Here is a 17,688-nt window from a genome sequence, read left to right as displayed (position 1 = left end):
AGTCCGAGATAATGCTCTCGCCGGATGTGGTCCACATTCTGTCTTCTTCCCATAAACCTTCCACCATCAAACTTTATTCCAGTAAATGGAAAAGGTTTGCCTTCTGGGCTCAAGATCGAGGTATTGATCCTCTCACTGCTCCAGTATCGGAGGTTCTGAATTTTCTGGCCTTCCTTTTTCAGTCGGGATCTTCAGTTTCTACCATTAAGGTTCAACTAGCGGCAATCTCTAATTTTCATGCTTCATTTGAACCTTCATTGATGTCTCACAAACTTTGTAAGGCGTTCCTTAAAGGGGCTTGGCTCCTTAGGCCTCCTTTATCTCATCCTGTTCCTCCTTGGGATTTGAATATGGTTCTTGCTGCCCTAACTGCCCGTCCTTTCGAACCAGCTGCTACTTGTGATTTAAAATTTCTGTCTTGGAAAACGGCCTTTTTAGTAGCCATAACATCTGCTAGACGAGTTTCAGAACTTCAAGCTCTCTGTTCTGATCCTCCCTATTTGATTTTTCACAAACATAGTGTTTCATTGAAATTGAACCCTGCATTTATTCCAAAGGTGGCCTCTTCTTTCTGTTTGCAACAAACCATAGAACTCCCTGTGTTTTTCCCAGAATTTTCTAATAACGCAGAATATACTTTGCATCAATTGGACGTACATAGACAGTTACGTTTTTATTTGGATAGAACCGCTCAAACGCGAAAATCAAATCAATTGTTTGTCTCTTTTGCAGCGAACAAATTGGGTCAACCAGTATCAAAAGCCTCCATATCAAAATGGATTAAAGATTTTATCACTTTTGTTTATTCACAGGCCAAAAAAGATCTCCCCTTTCCAGTCAAGGCTCATTCTACCAGGGCAATGGCTACTTCGGTAGCTTTTCACTCCAAGTTATCCTTTGATGATATTTGTGCTGCGGCAACCTGGACTTCTCCGCACACTTTTATTTCTCATTACAAATTGGATGTGGTTTCTCGAGGCAGAGCTTCCTTTGGTTCCACGGTTCTCAGGAGTGTGTTCCAATGAGCTACCCGGGATGTAGGTGCTAGGGACGCTGTCCCATCTGTCATGAATGTAGGCGAGATAGGATCCCATTACATCTTTTAGTTATGTACTTACCATAACTTTGGATGTATGGGATCCATCTCGCCTACATTCATAAGTACCCACCCTCCTTCCTCCTGCCTTTTTGGATTTAGAGGAGCTGTAGTCACTTTTTTCTTGGCGTTCTTTCTTGAAGAACTTTAGTTGGTTATAGTGACTTATAGTGTCTCTGTGTTTACATGGGTGTATGAAAGCGAACAAACAAGATCTGGGGAAGCAGGTGTAGTGCATCCTGGGATAGGGTATAGCCCAGCCAATGAGAGACTTCGTGCTAGTATATAAGTTGCCGAGTCGGAGCCGATGGATCGGCTCCGAACCCATCTGTCATGAATGTAGGCGAGATGGATCCCATACATCCAAAGTTATGGTAAGTACATAACTAAAAGTTTGTAGACATTTAATAGGTCTTGGGATGAGCTTCGGAGATGTCTTGTAGGGAAATAGTGGGAGATGAGGGATGATATTGCTGGACAGAAAGCTGGCAGATATAGAATGGAGTGAATGATTTGGAGCTGTGATTGGAGAAACAGGTGAGGTAGTTCAAGCCAGTCCAGGTATTTGAGGGAGGGACACTGGTGAGATTTATAGGTTTGTTCAGTTGCAAATCTAGCTATTTTGTGATAAGTTGACTCTAGCCTAGTAAGTAGAGAGGAGCTGAGATTTGTGAGTATTTGGGAACACTATGTTAAGCAAGGTAAAAGGTAAGCATGCAAAAAAGTAATCCTAGCTTTAGCGGTGAGGAATTTTTTATTTCTGTCCAGGAGTCCTAGCTTCTGATGGGTTTTTCTGATACAATTATTTATGTGCAGATCAAATTTTAGTTGATCGTCGATGGTAACACCAATGGGCAGGGGAGATGGTGTGATTTTGGGGAGTGAAATAAAGAGTAATGGAGGTAGATGGTTACTATGTAAGATGGGTGGTGTGGTCAGGGAGGATGTGACTTCAGTAGGAGTATTGTTTAGGGACAGTATGGAGAAGGAAGGTTTGATGTGGCTAATGGTTTTAGGAAGAAAGAGTAGCAATTTTTTTTTTTGGGTTGAGGATGAGCTGGTTATTTGAGAGACATGTCTCAACTGAGTTAAAGGATGACTGGGTAGCTGATAGGAGTTCAGAGGGTGAGTTGGCAATAGTGATGACTGTAGAGTCATCCATGTATTGGACAATGGTAGACTGAGGACAAGAGGAATAGAGTAAGTTGGTGAAGATATTAAAAAGTAGTGGTCCAAGAGCGGATCCTTTGGGGACACCCATTCTTACTGGAAGGGGAGTACATAGAGCAGAGTGCCATCTCACTGATTGCAGTCTATCAGTGAGGTGGCTAGAAAACCATGCAACTGTATCGGGGAGAAGTTCAGGTCTGTTAGTTTGTTTAGTAGCAGAGAGTGAGAGACAGTGTCAAAAGCCTTTGAAAGGTCAAGGAATAGAGATAGTTTATGATCATCTTTGGCTAGAGAAATATTGTTGAGGAAGGATAGTAGAGCTGTAGTGGTACTATGCTTGGGTCGGAAACTGTGCTGTGTAGGAGTGAGCAGTTTTTCCTGTATGAAATATTGCATAACTTGTTTGTGTATACATTTCTCCAGGACTTTAGAGAGAGGAAAGGATAGAAATAGATCTAAAATCGGAGATTTCTGAGGAGTTACCTCTTTATGGATAGGAAGAGTGTAGAATTGTTTCCAGGTTGATGGAACTTTAGATTCAGAGATGGAGTGATTTATTAGGATAGATACAGGCAGAGCAAGTGGAGTGAGCTGCTATCTGGAGAAAATATGAAGGGATACTGTCAGCAGATACAGAGCATGGCTTTAGCTTAGAGAGAAGGGTTTTGATATAGGTAGTGGGAACAGGTTTAAGGGAGAAGGTCTTTATAGAGTTAGTAGCTGAAGAATTTTCAGGGGAGTTGAGTGCTGGTGTTCAAGGGTTTGGGGTTCGGATTAAATAGTTCGTATATTGATTCAATAAAATAGGCGTTGAAGGTGTTGACCGTCTCTTCAGGTGACCTGTCTGGACATGGACTGGGTGAGGGTGGGTTGCCAGGATGTAGTATTTGGCTGATGGCATTCCAGAATTGTTTTGGATCAGATTTTAATGTTGTTGGGGGGTTATAGTAGAAATCTTTTTTGTGTTTGTTGATGAGTTTTTTGCTTGATTTCTAAGTTTTTATACCTTTGCAGGTCGGCAGGGAGTTTAGATTGTACCTATACTTTCCAAGCCCTATCTCCACTTTTCATAAGGGAACAAGTGGTTTTAAATAGCAATGGGTGATATGTTCGCTTTTATCCAAACTTTTTTGGGTGGGGTAATGAATTTAAGATGTTAAGGAAAGCTGAGTTGAAGGTTTTAACTGATTCATCTAGTGGGAAATGGGTGAGGAAGTTCAAGTTAACTCTAGAGGAGAGGGTTCTAAATGTTTTAGGGTTAAAGTTGGAAAGTGTACGGCAGGTGATAAGCCTGTGTGGTTCACAGAAATGGTGAGTATATCTGAGAACTTTTGTTGGTGAGTGATCACTCAGGGAGTCTGGAAGTGTTTCTGAGTTGTGGTATTTGAGACAAGTATCCAGTCTATCAGGAAGCTTGGAGAACGTAAGTTATTAGTATGGGTAGGTTGAGAGATTAGTTGTGTAAATCCTTATAGATTTATATGATGTGGAGAGTTAGGATTGTTAATGGTTTGTCAATTAATGTTTATGTCCCCAAGGAGAATGGTTTCATTAGGGATGTTTTGAGAAAGCTATGAGAGTATACTTCCCAGTAAGGGAATGTTGTCCCATGGTGGAATATAGATGGCTACTACTGTAATGGTAGTATAGTTGCTGAGCTTAAGGTTTTCTGCCAGTACTTCAGCAGGTGTAAAGAGGGGATTGGTTGCTTAGGATAAAAGAGAGTGAGGTTGTTGGAATAAACTATGGCAACTCCACCCCCTTTTTTGTTTAAGCGGTCTAGGCGAAGTATATTGTATCCATGGGGGAGAATGTCTTTATCAAGATTTAGAGGTTTTAGCCAAGTTTCAGTTACAGAAATTACATCTGGGGTATGATAAGATATCCATGCATGGAACTGGCTTAGTTTAAGGATGTTATGAGTATTGACAGAATGAAAAGAGATTTGTTTATTAGTTGTGGATGAGTGGCTAGAATTAGGAGAGGTATTTGGAAGTGTGGTAGAGTTAGTATTAGGTCCTGGATTAGGATGTATGTCACCTGTTAAGAGCAGGGTCATAGGGAAATAGTGAGGTTTAATTTTTAGTGGATAGATGTAAGGGTACATTGCCTTGTTTTTAGATGTTAGTGAGTGGGAGGGAGGAATTTTTATTTTGGGGAATAGGGTATTTATGGGAAAGAAAAATGCAGAGATAGCTATGGGTCACTGTGGATAAAAGAAGTATGTTTGTACAGGTTGTTGGGATCTTTATGAAGAGGGGTTAAGAGTGTGGGAGATGTAACAGTGAGTAGGATGAGTAGTAGAAGCCGTAGTAGAGCAGAAACGACTGAGAACAGGCATGGTTGAAGAGGGAAGAGGTTTAACAGTTGGGAGAAGTGGCTGGATATGATGGCTATTACACGGTTCAGATTTTGAGATAGGAGGTAGAGAAAGGTTGATGAACAAAATAGTGGGTTGGGTAGTAAGGAAAAAGGAGTGTAGTAGAAATTAGCTGCTATGTATAAGAGTATGTTAGGAGTAGACTGTGGCAGTTCACTACAGAAAAGGGAGGAGTTTGAGGGTGAGAGGAAACAAGTGGTTAGATATAAAGGAAATAATATGGGGGTGGGGTGGGATGAAAGCGGTGAGCCCAAGCACCGCAAAGGTAATCGGAGTAGGGCTACACCTGAAATGCAGGATATTTCAGAAACGATCATTAAGAATTAAAAAAACAGGTATAAATCAAGACATTGTAAGAGGAAAAAACAGTAGCCTTTTCCCTTTTTTGTTTTTTTTGCTTTTTTTTTTTACAGGGGGTCTTTTTGTCACTGGGAAGGGGTTGAAGCAGTAGGAGGTATGCCAGATACTGTTTTGTTTTAGTTAATAAAAAGAGCAATTTAAAGTCAGGAATGGGGGGGGGGGGTGGATAATGAGCAAGGTAGGAAGTGGAGCGGCTAGGCGTTAATGATATCATGCTCACTGCAGCAAGCTAGTTTTACAAAACCTTTGACTTTAATTACTTCAGTTTTCAAATTACTGTGGCAGTTAGCTTCTTCACATACTTTGTCACTATCTTATGGTTGTATGAAGGTTGCCATTTGGTGCTGGGACCGTTCTTGTTAATGGTTCTTTAGGTAAGGAACAAGCACTGGTTATTTCATTTTTTTTTTCTTTTCGTAGCGGTTAAGGGGAAGACTGGTGAGCACGGTATTGCAGAAGGCACATGGCAAGGGGAAGGAGAGTAGGTAGAGTGAATTTTAAAAATGGTAAACAAATGTAAAATAAAATAATACTAAAACTTCTAGGGTACTCCATTTTGCACATAGTTTCCCATAGAAGGGATCATTGCACTAAACTAAAGGGTTTACTGTAATCAGTCAAGAGTGCTGCCAGATTTTGTTGTTGAAAATTGCACACGTTTGAATATTCAGCCGTAGCTTAACCAGATTTTGACTACTCTTCTCCCTTTAATAACCTCTGATCATTTCCATGGATTACCTTAAAAAGAACAGCTGCCAGTCTAGTAGCTAACACATTTGGAAAGCTCTTGGTTTCTATCTGCGAAAGGGAGATAGGTCTGTAATTCGGTACATTGTATGTTGGGTTTTGGTAGCATTATAACCCCATTATAGTATATTTTAGAGATATGATACTTTGTCATATCTGACAGTGTCTGCAATAGTAAAAGTCAGAAATTCAAAAGGTTTGTGCGTGAGTGGGAATTTAGACATATAATGTCCAGTCTCACTACCCACAATCCAGTGGACAAGTGGATCAGACCGTCTAAACTGAAGAGTACCTCGTGTAGCAAAAACCGTGATGATAGTCATATTAGTTTCAGAACACAAAAACTCTAGAGCAGGGACTTGATCCCTTACCAGCTCAGTGGTTATTGGATAGAATTTGAAGGCAAAGTGCATACTTCAGCTGTATTTCATCGATGCCTGAAAGCCAATATACAGTAAAGGAATTGCTGGAAAAAAAATCAGCAAAGGCAGAAACATTTTTATGAGAGAAACTGCCAAAGACTACCAGATTTACTTGTTGGAGATAATGTAAGAATAATAAAGCTGTAGGAGTGTCTCCCAACACAGAAAGGTCTGCAGCCTAAATTAAAGTTATTTGTAAAGCAACCACCCCAAGATCCTGTCTTTTTCCTGGCGGAGATAAAAAGCTATATTTATTTATTTAAGTTTGATGACCGGGAAAGTCTACTGGGTCAAGAAGAGCTCGTTTTCAGTGGAAGCCTGGGGAGAAATGTTCCACAATAATTGCAGGTTACATTTCACATGTTACAAAAGGACATAGTTCATGCAGCTAATTAAACATTTAAAACAGTGTAAGAAACTTCTCTGTGTGGAAGATTTTCAGTCCATATATTTCTAGTTAATCACTATATATTAATCAGATCAGACAATAGTAGTAGAAGTAGCGAACTTGAACTTGTCTTAAGTCAAAACAAAACAAAAATAATAGTAGAAAATATATAATTGTACAGCATTACTAAGTATTTGAAAGTAATCCAAGCAAGGCAGGCAGTCTGTTTCCAGTCGAAAATCCTTTATTAAGTACACAGACAAGTGATCCAAGTAAAACAAAAATAGAGTAATAATTTCCTCACAAGCTTTCTAAATATATATATATATATATATATATATATATATATATATATATATATATATATATACTTTTTATCAGGCATGGGAATGGTTTATTGAGCAGTGTTATTGACACACATGTTAAATTCACATCCCTTCCCCCATCAGTGTGACATTCAAGCTGGTCCTGCCCTACTTAGTAGCTGTCATAATAATATATAACCCTTATGTACTTTAAATAAAATTTATAATGATGTGGTACTTCTTATTTAACCAGATTATTAAGAAGATTATTAAGTCTGTGATTTTATCCAAGACAAAATACTACATGGCTGGAAATATATCAACCTTAGTTCATTTGGCAATCAAAACATATATACATATCTATACATATACATTTTGCATGTAAAAATAAATTTCTATTTTCATAACCTATTCTTAACAAAGATCACTTTCGTGCTTCAAGACTTCTTCAGGTCTGTGTACAAGAACCCTAAAAACAATCTATAAAAATATATATAATTGTATAATTAGTTAGTATTGTTATTACACATCATTTTGAATAAAGTGGAAAAAAATAACCAGAAAAAAATAAAAATAAGAAAAAATGTATGTATGATAATGGAAACAAAATATACAGTTAAGTTCAACTGATTTAAAATGGTATTTAAAACCAATTTGTAGAATAAAATAAAATAAAATACAATTAGTCATGTAAACAATGTGGCAATTTTCTAAGTTCCAGTGCAAGGGCATTCCCATTTGGAAGAAAGATGAGAGTGTAGCTGAGATTTGAAATTTGTATGGTTGGGTAGGTTGCGTAGGTGTGTGGGGAGAGAGTTCTACTGTTTAGCTAAGGTGTGGGACAGCAGTAGATGGCCAGGAGATCGTGCAAGTTTGTGGACCTGAAGGAGATTTTGGTGATAGATTGGTAATGTAATGTTTTAAGGAAGTATGGAGAAGAAACACTGGTATGCTCACCACAGCAAAAATTCCAAGCTGAAAGCTGGTATGAAATGCACAGTCCACCGCTTCAAAAGTTAAAATCTCTTTATTAGAACACTGCAGACACAAAAGGATAGCGTGCTGTAACACACGCTTCTTCAGATCTATTTAGTCAAAAAACAGGGAGTTTATATACACTAGATGGAGTTCAATCAAGCATTTGATGCACATCAAATAAACAATTAAAGAAGCATCCAGTTTTAAAGACACAAGTGCTTGTCCAACTGTCTATGGATTCATTACTATATAAAATTTAAAACGCACTAAAAACTATTTAGCACATAAAAACTCACTACCACTGGGTTGAAACTAAAAAGAGAAAAAATGCATACATATAACCTTCCAGATGTATGGAACAACAATAACTATACATAGACATCTAGAATATATTGCAAGCACATACAATGCAAGCCTAAACATTAAACCCAATAAGTAAAACCACAAACCAGCATTAAAACATAGTTAATATGAAAAATGTAAAAACTATCTATTTTTCAGGACAGGTTTAATAGAAACATAATTGTTAATGCCTGGGGGTAGGTGTGCCCTTAATCTAAAAATCCACTGCAGTTCAACATTCTCTAATAGGTTCATATGATCACCCCCTCTACTGCTACACTTAACTATTTGTAGGAGTCTGAATTTGAAGGAATGATCAGGATAGGTTATAAGATGTCTTGCCAATGCATTCTGTTCCCTATGCTGTTTAATATCATACAGATGGTTGTACATTCTTTGTTTCGACTTTCTCTTAGTGAGTCCTACATAGAATGCCTGACAAGTGTTACATGTTGCTAAGTATATAACGCTTTCCGTGTCACAAGAGGCATAAAACTTGGGCGTAAATGTATATTTAAACTGGGGATGCATAAACACCTGATCGTCAGTTATATATCTACACATATTACATTTCCTACATGGGTATGTGCCTAACTTACAGGCGATGTTCAATACAGGATCAATGTCTACCTTAGGGTTATGACACAACAATCTTTTTAGGTTCTTATGATTTCTATAGGCAAATTTAGGTTTATCACCCACTAACTTCCTAGTCTGATCATCTACAGTCAATAACTTCCAGTTATTGCATATGATGTTTTTCAATGATTTATTATCATTAGTGTAAGTAATTGTGATCCTAACATCATCTCTAATGTCTTTGACCATTTTCTGACTATATGTGTTGCTGGGTACAATGGGTCTATCCTCATTCAAAACTTCAGATCTAATCCTCGTCACCAAATTGAAGTCATAGCCCCTTTGCAAGAATAGGTCTTCCATTCGATCTGCTTCCTTATGTCTATCTAGTTGATTCTTACATAACCTTGCTATCCTTGTAAACTGGCTACTCACAATCCCAGGAAACGTATGCCTAGGGTGCATACTGTTGAATAATAAAAGCGTATTTTTCCAACATTCCTTCCTGTATAAAGTTGACATTAACCTGCCTCCTTGTATGGACAAAGTAATATCCAGAAAATTATACCCATGTAGGAAATGTAATATGTGTAGATATATAACTGACGATCAGGTGTTTATGCATCCCCAGTTTAAATATACATTTACGCCCAGGTTTTATGCCTCCTGTGACACGGAAAGCGTTATATACTTAGCAACATGTAACACTTGTCAGGCATTCTATGTAGGACTCACTAAGAGAAAGTTGAAACAAAGAATGTACAACCATCTGTATGATATTAAACAGCATAGGGAACAGAATGCATTGGCAAGACATCTTATAACCTATCCTGATCATTCCTTCAAATTCAGAGTCCTACAAATAGTTAAGTGTAGCAGTAGAGGGGGTGATCATATGAACCTATTAGAGAATGTTGAACTGCAGTGGATTTTTAGATTAAGGGCTCACCTATCCCCAGGCATTAACAATTATGTTTCTATTAAACCTGTCCTGAAAAATAGATAGTTTTTACATTTTTCATATTAACTATGTTTTAATGCTGGTTTGTGGTTTTACTTATTGGGTTTAATGTTTAGGCTTGCATTGTATGTGCTTGCAATATATTCTAGATGTCTATGTATAGTTATTGTTGTTCCATACATCTGGAAGGTTATATGTATGCATTTTTTCTCTTTTTAGTTTCAACCCAGTGGTAGTGAGTTTTTATGTGCTAAATAGTTTTTTGTGCGTTAAATTTTATATAGTAATGAATCCATAGACAGTTGGACAAGCACTTGTGTCTTTAAAACTGGATGCTTCTTTAATTGTTTAATTGATGTGCATCAAATGCTTGATTGAACTCCATCTAGTGTATATAAACTCCTGTTTTTGACTAAATAGATCTGAAGAAGCGTGTGTTAAAAGTGCTTATCCTTTTGTGTCTGCAGTGTTCTAATAAAGAGATTTTAACTTTTGAAGCGGTGGACTGTGCATTTCATACCAGCTTTCAGCTTGGAATTTTTGCTGTGGTGAGCATACCAGTGTTTCTTCTCCATATTTTCGCAGTGTGGTTTTGTTTTTTCTGTTTTAAGGAAGTAGTGAGAGCTGGGCAGTTGGCAGGTTTAAAGATGAGCTTGTGGGCAGTAGTGAGTTGTAGGTAACTGAGGTAGTTGAATAGTTCAAGCCAGGTGAGGAAGGATTGGCAGTGGTGAGGTGAGTTCTTTGAACTGGTTGCAAATTTGGAGATCTTGTGGTAGCAGGATTCAAGTTTGGACCGAAGGTCAAGATGGAGATTGGTGAAAAGAGGGGCACCATACATAAGGGAGGGGAGTAGGAAGGTGGATACAAGAGTCTGATGGGTAGAGGGGCTTAGGAAGCGGTTGTGCCTGTAGAGGAGACCTAATTGTTGGTGGGTTTTCTTGATTGCAGAGTGGATGTGGGTGTCAAATTTTAGTTCATCAGTAATGATGCCAAGAAGCTTGGTGTTGGGAACGATTTCAAGAAGGGCGTTGTTTTGGTTCTGTATAGTGAATATGGATTTGTCAATGGAGTTTTTGGTAGGGGAAAAAACATTAGTTTGGTTTTATTTGCATTTAGTGCCAGATGGTTAGACTCCATCCAGGTTTCTGTTTTGGAGAATGCTAGTTGGGTTTTTGCTAGGAGATCGGAGAGGGAGAAGGTTGAGCAGATGATTGCGGAGTCATCTGCATATTGGATGATAGATGAGTCTGGGATGGATTGGTGAAAGTTGTTAATGAGTAGGCTGAAGAGAAGAGTGCTAAGAACAGAACCTTGTGGGACACCTGTGGGTGTGGGAAGGAAGGGGGAGGTTGAAGTTTTCCATTGGACAGCTTGTTGGCGGTTGGACAAGTAGTTGGAAAACCAGGTGATGGTGGTGGGAGAGAGGTGTAGGGTGGCGAGTTGGGATATAAGTAGAGTGTGTGAGATGGTGTCAAAGGCCTTTGACAGATCTAGGAATAGTGTGGATACAAACTTGTCTGAGTCGCCTTCGAAGTTTATAGTTTCAAGAAAGGAAAGAAGGGCAGTCATGGTGCTGTGGCCAGGGTGGAATATAGAAATACCAAACATTTATATAAAACAGATGCAACAACATTTCAAGAAGGGCAGCAAGCAGCAGTGTTACAACCAATTATTTTATAAGAATAGAAAGATGACTGTTGTAGCTAAGAGTTGTAAAGAGAGAGACTACTCAAATTGTGTCTCTGGTTAAAGTTATAGTGCAGCAAGGGCGGTCTCACAAGGAGGACCAGGTGTCTGGTATAAACAGTTCTCTAGATAATAAAGGTTATTAAAAAATGGTATGTGTACCATTCAGTATAAGTTGTAAAAGAAAGTCTGTAACATGTTTAGTATAATGTTAAGGCTAATTTTAAGTTATCTGTGTAATGACTGTATGTCATCTCACGTGTGTGTGTTCTGTCTGTGTGTGTATACATACACACACACACACACACACACACACACGTATGGATATATATATATATATATATATGTATGTATGTATGTATTTATACACACACATAGGTTCATAGGTTCATCAAAACTTCACACACACATATGCATATGTGTGTGTTTGTGTGTGTGTGTGTGTGTGTGTTTGTGTGTGTATGTGTATGGGTCCCCTTCACATGGTCGACTTTTCAGAAAGTTGACTTTCATATGGCAGAGACCATATGATTGACTTTTGAAAAGCTGACCATGGGGAACCGCTATCTCCGTACAGTGCGGAATGGGAAAATTTCCCTCTTCCGCACTGTAGTGCGATCTCAGAGTTGGTATATTAAAGTTATGGTGGGTGGAGCCCCACTAACAGTTTAAGGTAAGTATTTGTTGTGTTATATGTGTTTAGTTTACATGGTCGGCTTTCCCAAAGTTGATCATATGGTCTCGGCCATATGAAAGTCAACTTTCTGAAAAGTCGACCATGTAAAGTAGACCTGTGTGTGTGTGTGTGTGTGTGTGTGTGTGTGTGTGTGTTCATATATATATATATATATATATATATATATATTATAGATGTGTATATCATACATATATATATATATGGGTCTACTTTTTCTTATCGAAAGCTCATCCTTTAGAAAAGAAAGTCATTTTTGCAGAGGGGCAAGCCCCTGTGTGCCCCCCACACCCCCAGTACTTTATGTAAACTAACTCCAAGATTGCACTACAGTGGGGAAACAGGTATATTCCCTAATCCCCACTGTGGCATGATGTGGTGCTGCAGTGTTTTTTAATATTACCGGTTCGTTGAACCAGTAGTCACGAATGTGCACTTTCATTTAAGTGCACTTTCTCTTAAATGGGGATCATACTTTTTCTTTTCAAAAGGATGAGCTTTCGATAAGAAAAAGTAGACCCATAGATTAATTCTCGGCTGGGGTGCCTTCTGTGCAGTCTGCATGTCCTACTTGTGTTTGCATGGGTTTGCTCTGGGTGCTGTGGTTTCCTCCCATGTTCAAAGATATGCAATAAGTGGACTGAACACTTTAAATTGGCCATAGGTGTGAATGTGCTTGTGAGTGCGTGGTGTGGATGAACTACCGCAGCAGGGCTAGTTACCTGGTGATGTAAACCTTGGATCTAGATGATTGGCACTGGTGAAGTGACACCCTGACCCCATGTGCAAAAATGGGAAAAGGGGTGATGAATGGATACACACACACACACCTATATATATCTTGACAGTGACTTTTTATTTAAAAAAATGGGATGTTCTTTGTGTGGTATACAGCTTTAATATTAATGAGCTAGCTACAGTGATTTGCATGTCTTGTAGTTCAATTCTTCAGGAAGTCCCATCATGAATGCACACCTCAATGAATCTGGCCCCCATCTTTAGTGTGTCTTTGCTCTTTGTTATACATCATGGCATTAAGCAAGAAATTGAAATCCATTACTTTTACCTGATTTCCTTCTCTTGCTCATAATCAGACTTCAGAAGCCTACTCATGTAGAAGGTGTTTTATTTGTTGGGGATTGGGTGAGGCAGGCTGTATATGAAAGTGACCAACTGCAGCTGTCCTTGATCACTCTTAAGCATTCCTCAATCTAGTTTATTAGAGACAGTATAAACAAGCTGGTAGGTTAGGAGTAAGGTAGAGTACCTGTGATTATAAAAGAAAGTCATCACAGATTTATTTTGCAAACAGCTGAATGACTTTGTATCCTAGATGTGCCTTATCAGAAGGTATATATTCTAGTACTGCAGTCTGCATATAAAAGGAGCTGAAAGTTTAATTTTATATTTTGTGAGCAAAACCAAAGACATGACTCCTGTTTTGGCATTTGACTTGTTACTTTATTAATATAATTTTGTAGTGTACCTGTCACACATGTCATTGAATTCAGCTCGCAACATCGCAACAGCCTTGCATGTTTTTTTTGTTCTCATAAGTAAAGGCATATTGTTCGTAATATTAATATATATGTATATATATATATATATATATATATATATATATATGTGTATATATATATATATACATATATATGTGTATATATATATATATATATATATATATATATATATATATATATATATATATATATATATATATACATATATATATATATATATATATATATATATATATATATATACACACACACACACACACACACACACACACACACACACACACACACACATACATAACACAATATTAGATGGGGGAGGATTGAGATCAGTAACAAACTCATTGAATCAGAACTTTGATAACTGTCAGTTTGAAGCCTTTGAAAGCACGGGCTGGTCAAAGTCATTGGTCTGCATGTTTGTGTCACATATGTCTGAGGAAGAGAGGAAGCTGCAAAATCTTGGACAGTTATCAGCTGTTTCATTGGCTTAATGGTAGAGCATTTGGTCTAGTCATCTAGAGACTCTGGTTATAAATACTAGCTGAAGCACACCTCTATTCTGCTGTCCTCCTAGGCTGTGACTGAGGTCTCTGCTTGCAAATTTTTTTAATTGATACATCAGTTTGAGTTCCACTTCAGATATTTTTTTAGTCAGTTTCTTATTTTCCCTTTGTTGTCTGATTATGTGCTATGCAAGAGATGGCAGTGATTCTGGCTATCAAGTCCTGAAGTCTACAATTTTGCACATACTTACAGACCACGTCATAGTGATGTGGTATCTCAGCATGCAAGAGGTAACACATTCTTACCCTGTATGCATGTAGACCATAAAGGCTTAGCTTCTTGCCCTGTTGGCAGCAATAACCCTCAGGTATTCTGCATTCCTTTCCAGCATGCTGTGTTGGCAAATCACCTGAGCAAAGCAGAAGAGGACTACACTTAATGGATGTTAGGGACATCCTTCTGGATCTCCTGTAGAGGTGGAATGTGCCAAAAAAATTGACCTGTTTTGCTTCTCTAGAAATCAGACAGCTACAAAACTAGTGCAGTGACATCTGTTTGAGCAGTCTGGGAAACGGATGCCTTTTCCTTTAGGTGAATTGTCTTATTTCTGGACTGCTTTTTTCCATTCCCGCTTCTGCTCAGGGAAATAGGAATAATCATGGAGATCAAGCCAGAAATGGTATTGCTAGCTCCTCTTTGGCTGAGGCAACGCTGGTTCTCCCTCATAATGAGTATGATGAGGACAGAGTCTTTAATATTAACTTAGCACATGAACCTCTTCCCCCAAAACAAAGGTTCTGTCTGATCTAGGTGTCATTATCTTAAGGCACATCTTTTCTCTGGCTGTTCTTGAGGGAGGCTAGGAAACCTACTACAAGTAAATCATACCTTGAGAAATGGAAAAGATTCTTCCTGCAATGTCAAAAGAGGAACCTTTTTCCAACCCAGTCTTTAATTTCCTTGGTGTACTGAACTACGTTTCTGACCTTTTTCCAATCAGGATTGTCTTGTGCCTCATTGAAGGTGCATGTGTCCGCTAATTCACTGCACCTGCCTTGTGCACCCTCAGTTAATTACAGATTCCTGTAAAGCAACTTCTCAAGGGGTGCTGCACCTGAGACCTCTTAAAGAGCAGTTGCCTCCAGGAGATCTCAGTTATGTCGTAGAAAAGCTAACATTATCTTCTTTTTAACAAGTTGCTGCTGTTCCCCTCAAGCATCTGTGGCTATCACTTCTACCGGAAGAAATTCAGAACTGCAAGCTCTCTTGTGCAAAGAGCCCTGCCTTGTTTTTCTTAAGGACAGAGTCGCACTTTACAGTAACCCTTCTTTCATGCGTAAAAGTAGTGACAGAGGTGTCCTTGAGTTTGCCTCCTTGTCTTCTCATCATACCCACAGAGCAAAGCAGAAAGGATGCTGAATTCCACAGACGTACATAGGTGGTTTACACGTTATTTGTACATCTATTTTTACATCTGTTTTTTATAGATTCATAGTTAAGAACTAAGCTAGCTGCCCTCATGGGCCATTTTAAGCCTAGCCAATTTTCCTCAGTGGTGAGGCTGAAACTTTGTCTCTGAGATAAACATGTTAACCATTATGCCAACCTCTGCCCACCTATTTGGTGTCCCGTATTCATCTTGTAGGCTGCTTCACCCACTCATGAGGGCAAATCATATAAACAGAGGAAGTAGCCCTTTTCAGGTGTTGGCTAAGTCACCCATGAGGACATTTTCTGTGATGCAGCTGCAGCAGTCCTGACTGGGTCCAGGGACTGTGTTTGGAAGAATGTTTTTGAATTTCCCATAGTTGGAAGAGATGACATCTCCTAGACAGAGAAAGTAGTTAAACACAACAAAGTTTTGCCACTTCCAGTGCTGGCACAATCACCCATGAGATGATGTTTCCAGAGGTGCACCATTCCTAACTGGGCCCTTGGGCTGCCCTGGAAGGGACATTTCTCAGAGTTTCTCCATCATCATCATAGAGAGGATTCTAATTGCCCCAGTGGATTCTGGAAGTGGTCATGATTGGCCAGAGTTATACTGCCCTCAAGGAGGGTCTTTGTTATAAGACCATGTAGGCCTCCCTGCAGCACTTACTATGCTCCTGCTGTGGCCCCTCTGTGTCCAGGTTGCTTCTTCATCTGGCACCACTGAATGGATTTTCCTGCAAGTTTGGCAGTATTATCTTGTTTGTCAGGTGTACTTTCTAAGTGCTTGAGAGCTGAACTGAGGAGATCAAGGGCTGGACCACCACTACCAAGTTCAGTGCATGATGTGATGTGCATCAGTGGGAAGCATGCATATCCCTAAGTACAGGAGCAGGAGATTTGAAAAGTTGTGCTGAGCTATGCGTATCAGAAAAGGAGATCCCAGCAGGTGCCTACTGCATAGGACCTTCTCATAGATATTGATAAAGTGAATATATATTTAAAGTACCTTCATCACTATTTTTCTTGATTTTGCCCATGCTAGAAGAATCTAGAAACTAGCCCTCATGATTTTCTGAATTGTGTGAGAGGATATAGCTAACTTGTTTAGAGCCAGTACGTTCTTCTCATCCTTGATTGATTCCGAATGCTAGTTTTGGCAAAGATCTTCATAGCAGTGTTAAGTAAGGTGATGGAAATCATGTGAAAATCTGAGTGGCTTAAGATTTGGATTTTTTTATATAATTCATTGTGCGTTAAGAAAAGAGTAGATAGTTTTCACATTAACTAGTACTTAGGCTAATTTTGGGTTTTATGTTCTTGTTCATAGGTGTCACTTCAGACACATCCTTCTGTAATGACGTCTGCTGTAATTCCACCATTACGAGTTAGAGTCAGAGTTGAGGACAGTATTTTTCTTATCCCTGTCCCCCACAGGTAAGCCTTCGTAATAATTTGTACTTCCACATGCTTCTAATGGGAAGATATTCATCACCGTCATCATTTTTGTAGGAATTGTACAAGTGTTGCACAGTTTTGTTAAAGATAAATGTCAGTCCCTGGACTGTTCTCTCATGTTCCTTAAGATGCACAAGATAGCCATTAGAGGGAGCCTGTCTGCAAAAAGAGAGTGCACAATGTCTTACTCCGTTATGGTTTTTTTCGCAAGAAGTTAATAGTCATTCTGCAGTACTTTACAAGTTGATCAGTTAGTCCTTACTATCAGACTTTCTAGTGCTGATTACAGTCTTCTTTATTATTTAGTCTTGGTTAATCTATTAATGCTAGTGATTTTATTTATGTTCCATGAAAATGTTACCAGCAAATTTTATTATGACCATTACAATATGCCTAAAGATTTTTGTTTGCACTGTTTTTTTTTTGGGAGGAAGACAACAGTCCTGATAATTATGAACATTGTTCACAGTTTAAGAATGTTTAACTAAGAATAAAAGGTATGTATTGTAGTTTCTTTTGCTTTTCTGTCAGAAAGCTTCTTTGCAGGTGAAACATTTTTAGAATGAGAATTTTTCAAGGAAAATGAAACATTAGTAACTTATTCTTTAAAAAAAATGAAAGGTAAGAGACTGCATCCAAGATGGCTGAGAGCAGCAGCTGGTAAAAG

General features: G+C 38.6%; 1 protein-coding gene across 1 annotated transcript in view; it reads left to right on the top strand.

The window, feature by feature from the left end:
• The window catches only part of TONSL (tonsoku like, DNA repair protein), a 1,124,870-nt gene that overhangs the window by 749,846 nt on the left and 357,336 nt on the right, over window positions 1-17,688 (top strand). Inside the window, exon 18 of the mRNA XM_044066303.1 lies at window positions 16,894-17,000. Coding sequence (XP_043922238.1) covers window positions 16,894-17,000 — 107 coding nt within the window. The remainder of the gene's footprint in view (window positions 1-16,893; window positions 17,001-17,688) is intronic.

Source organism: Protopterus annectens, chromosome 3.part1, assembly GCF_019279795.1.
Source record: "Protopterus annectens isolate FY-2018-M chromosome 3.part1, PAN1.0, whole genome shotgun sequence".
NCBI lineage: Eukaryota > Metazoa > Chordata > Ceratodontiformes > Protopteridae > Protopterus > Protopterus annectens.
Note: the sequence above shows the minus strand (reverse complement) of the source record. Positions and strands in the feature narration are given on the sequence as shown.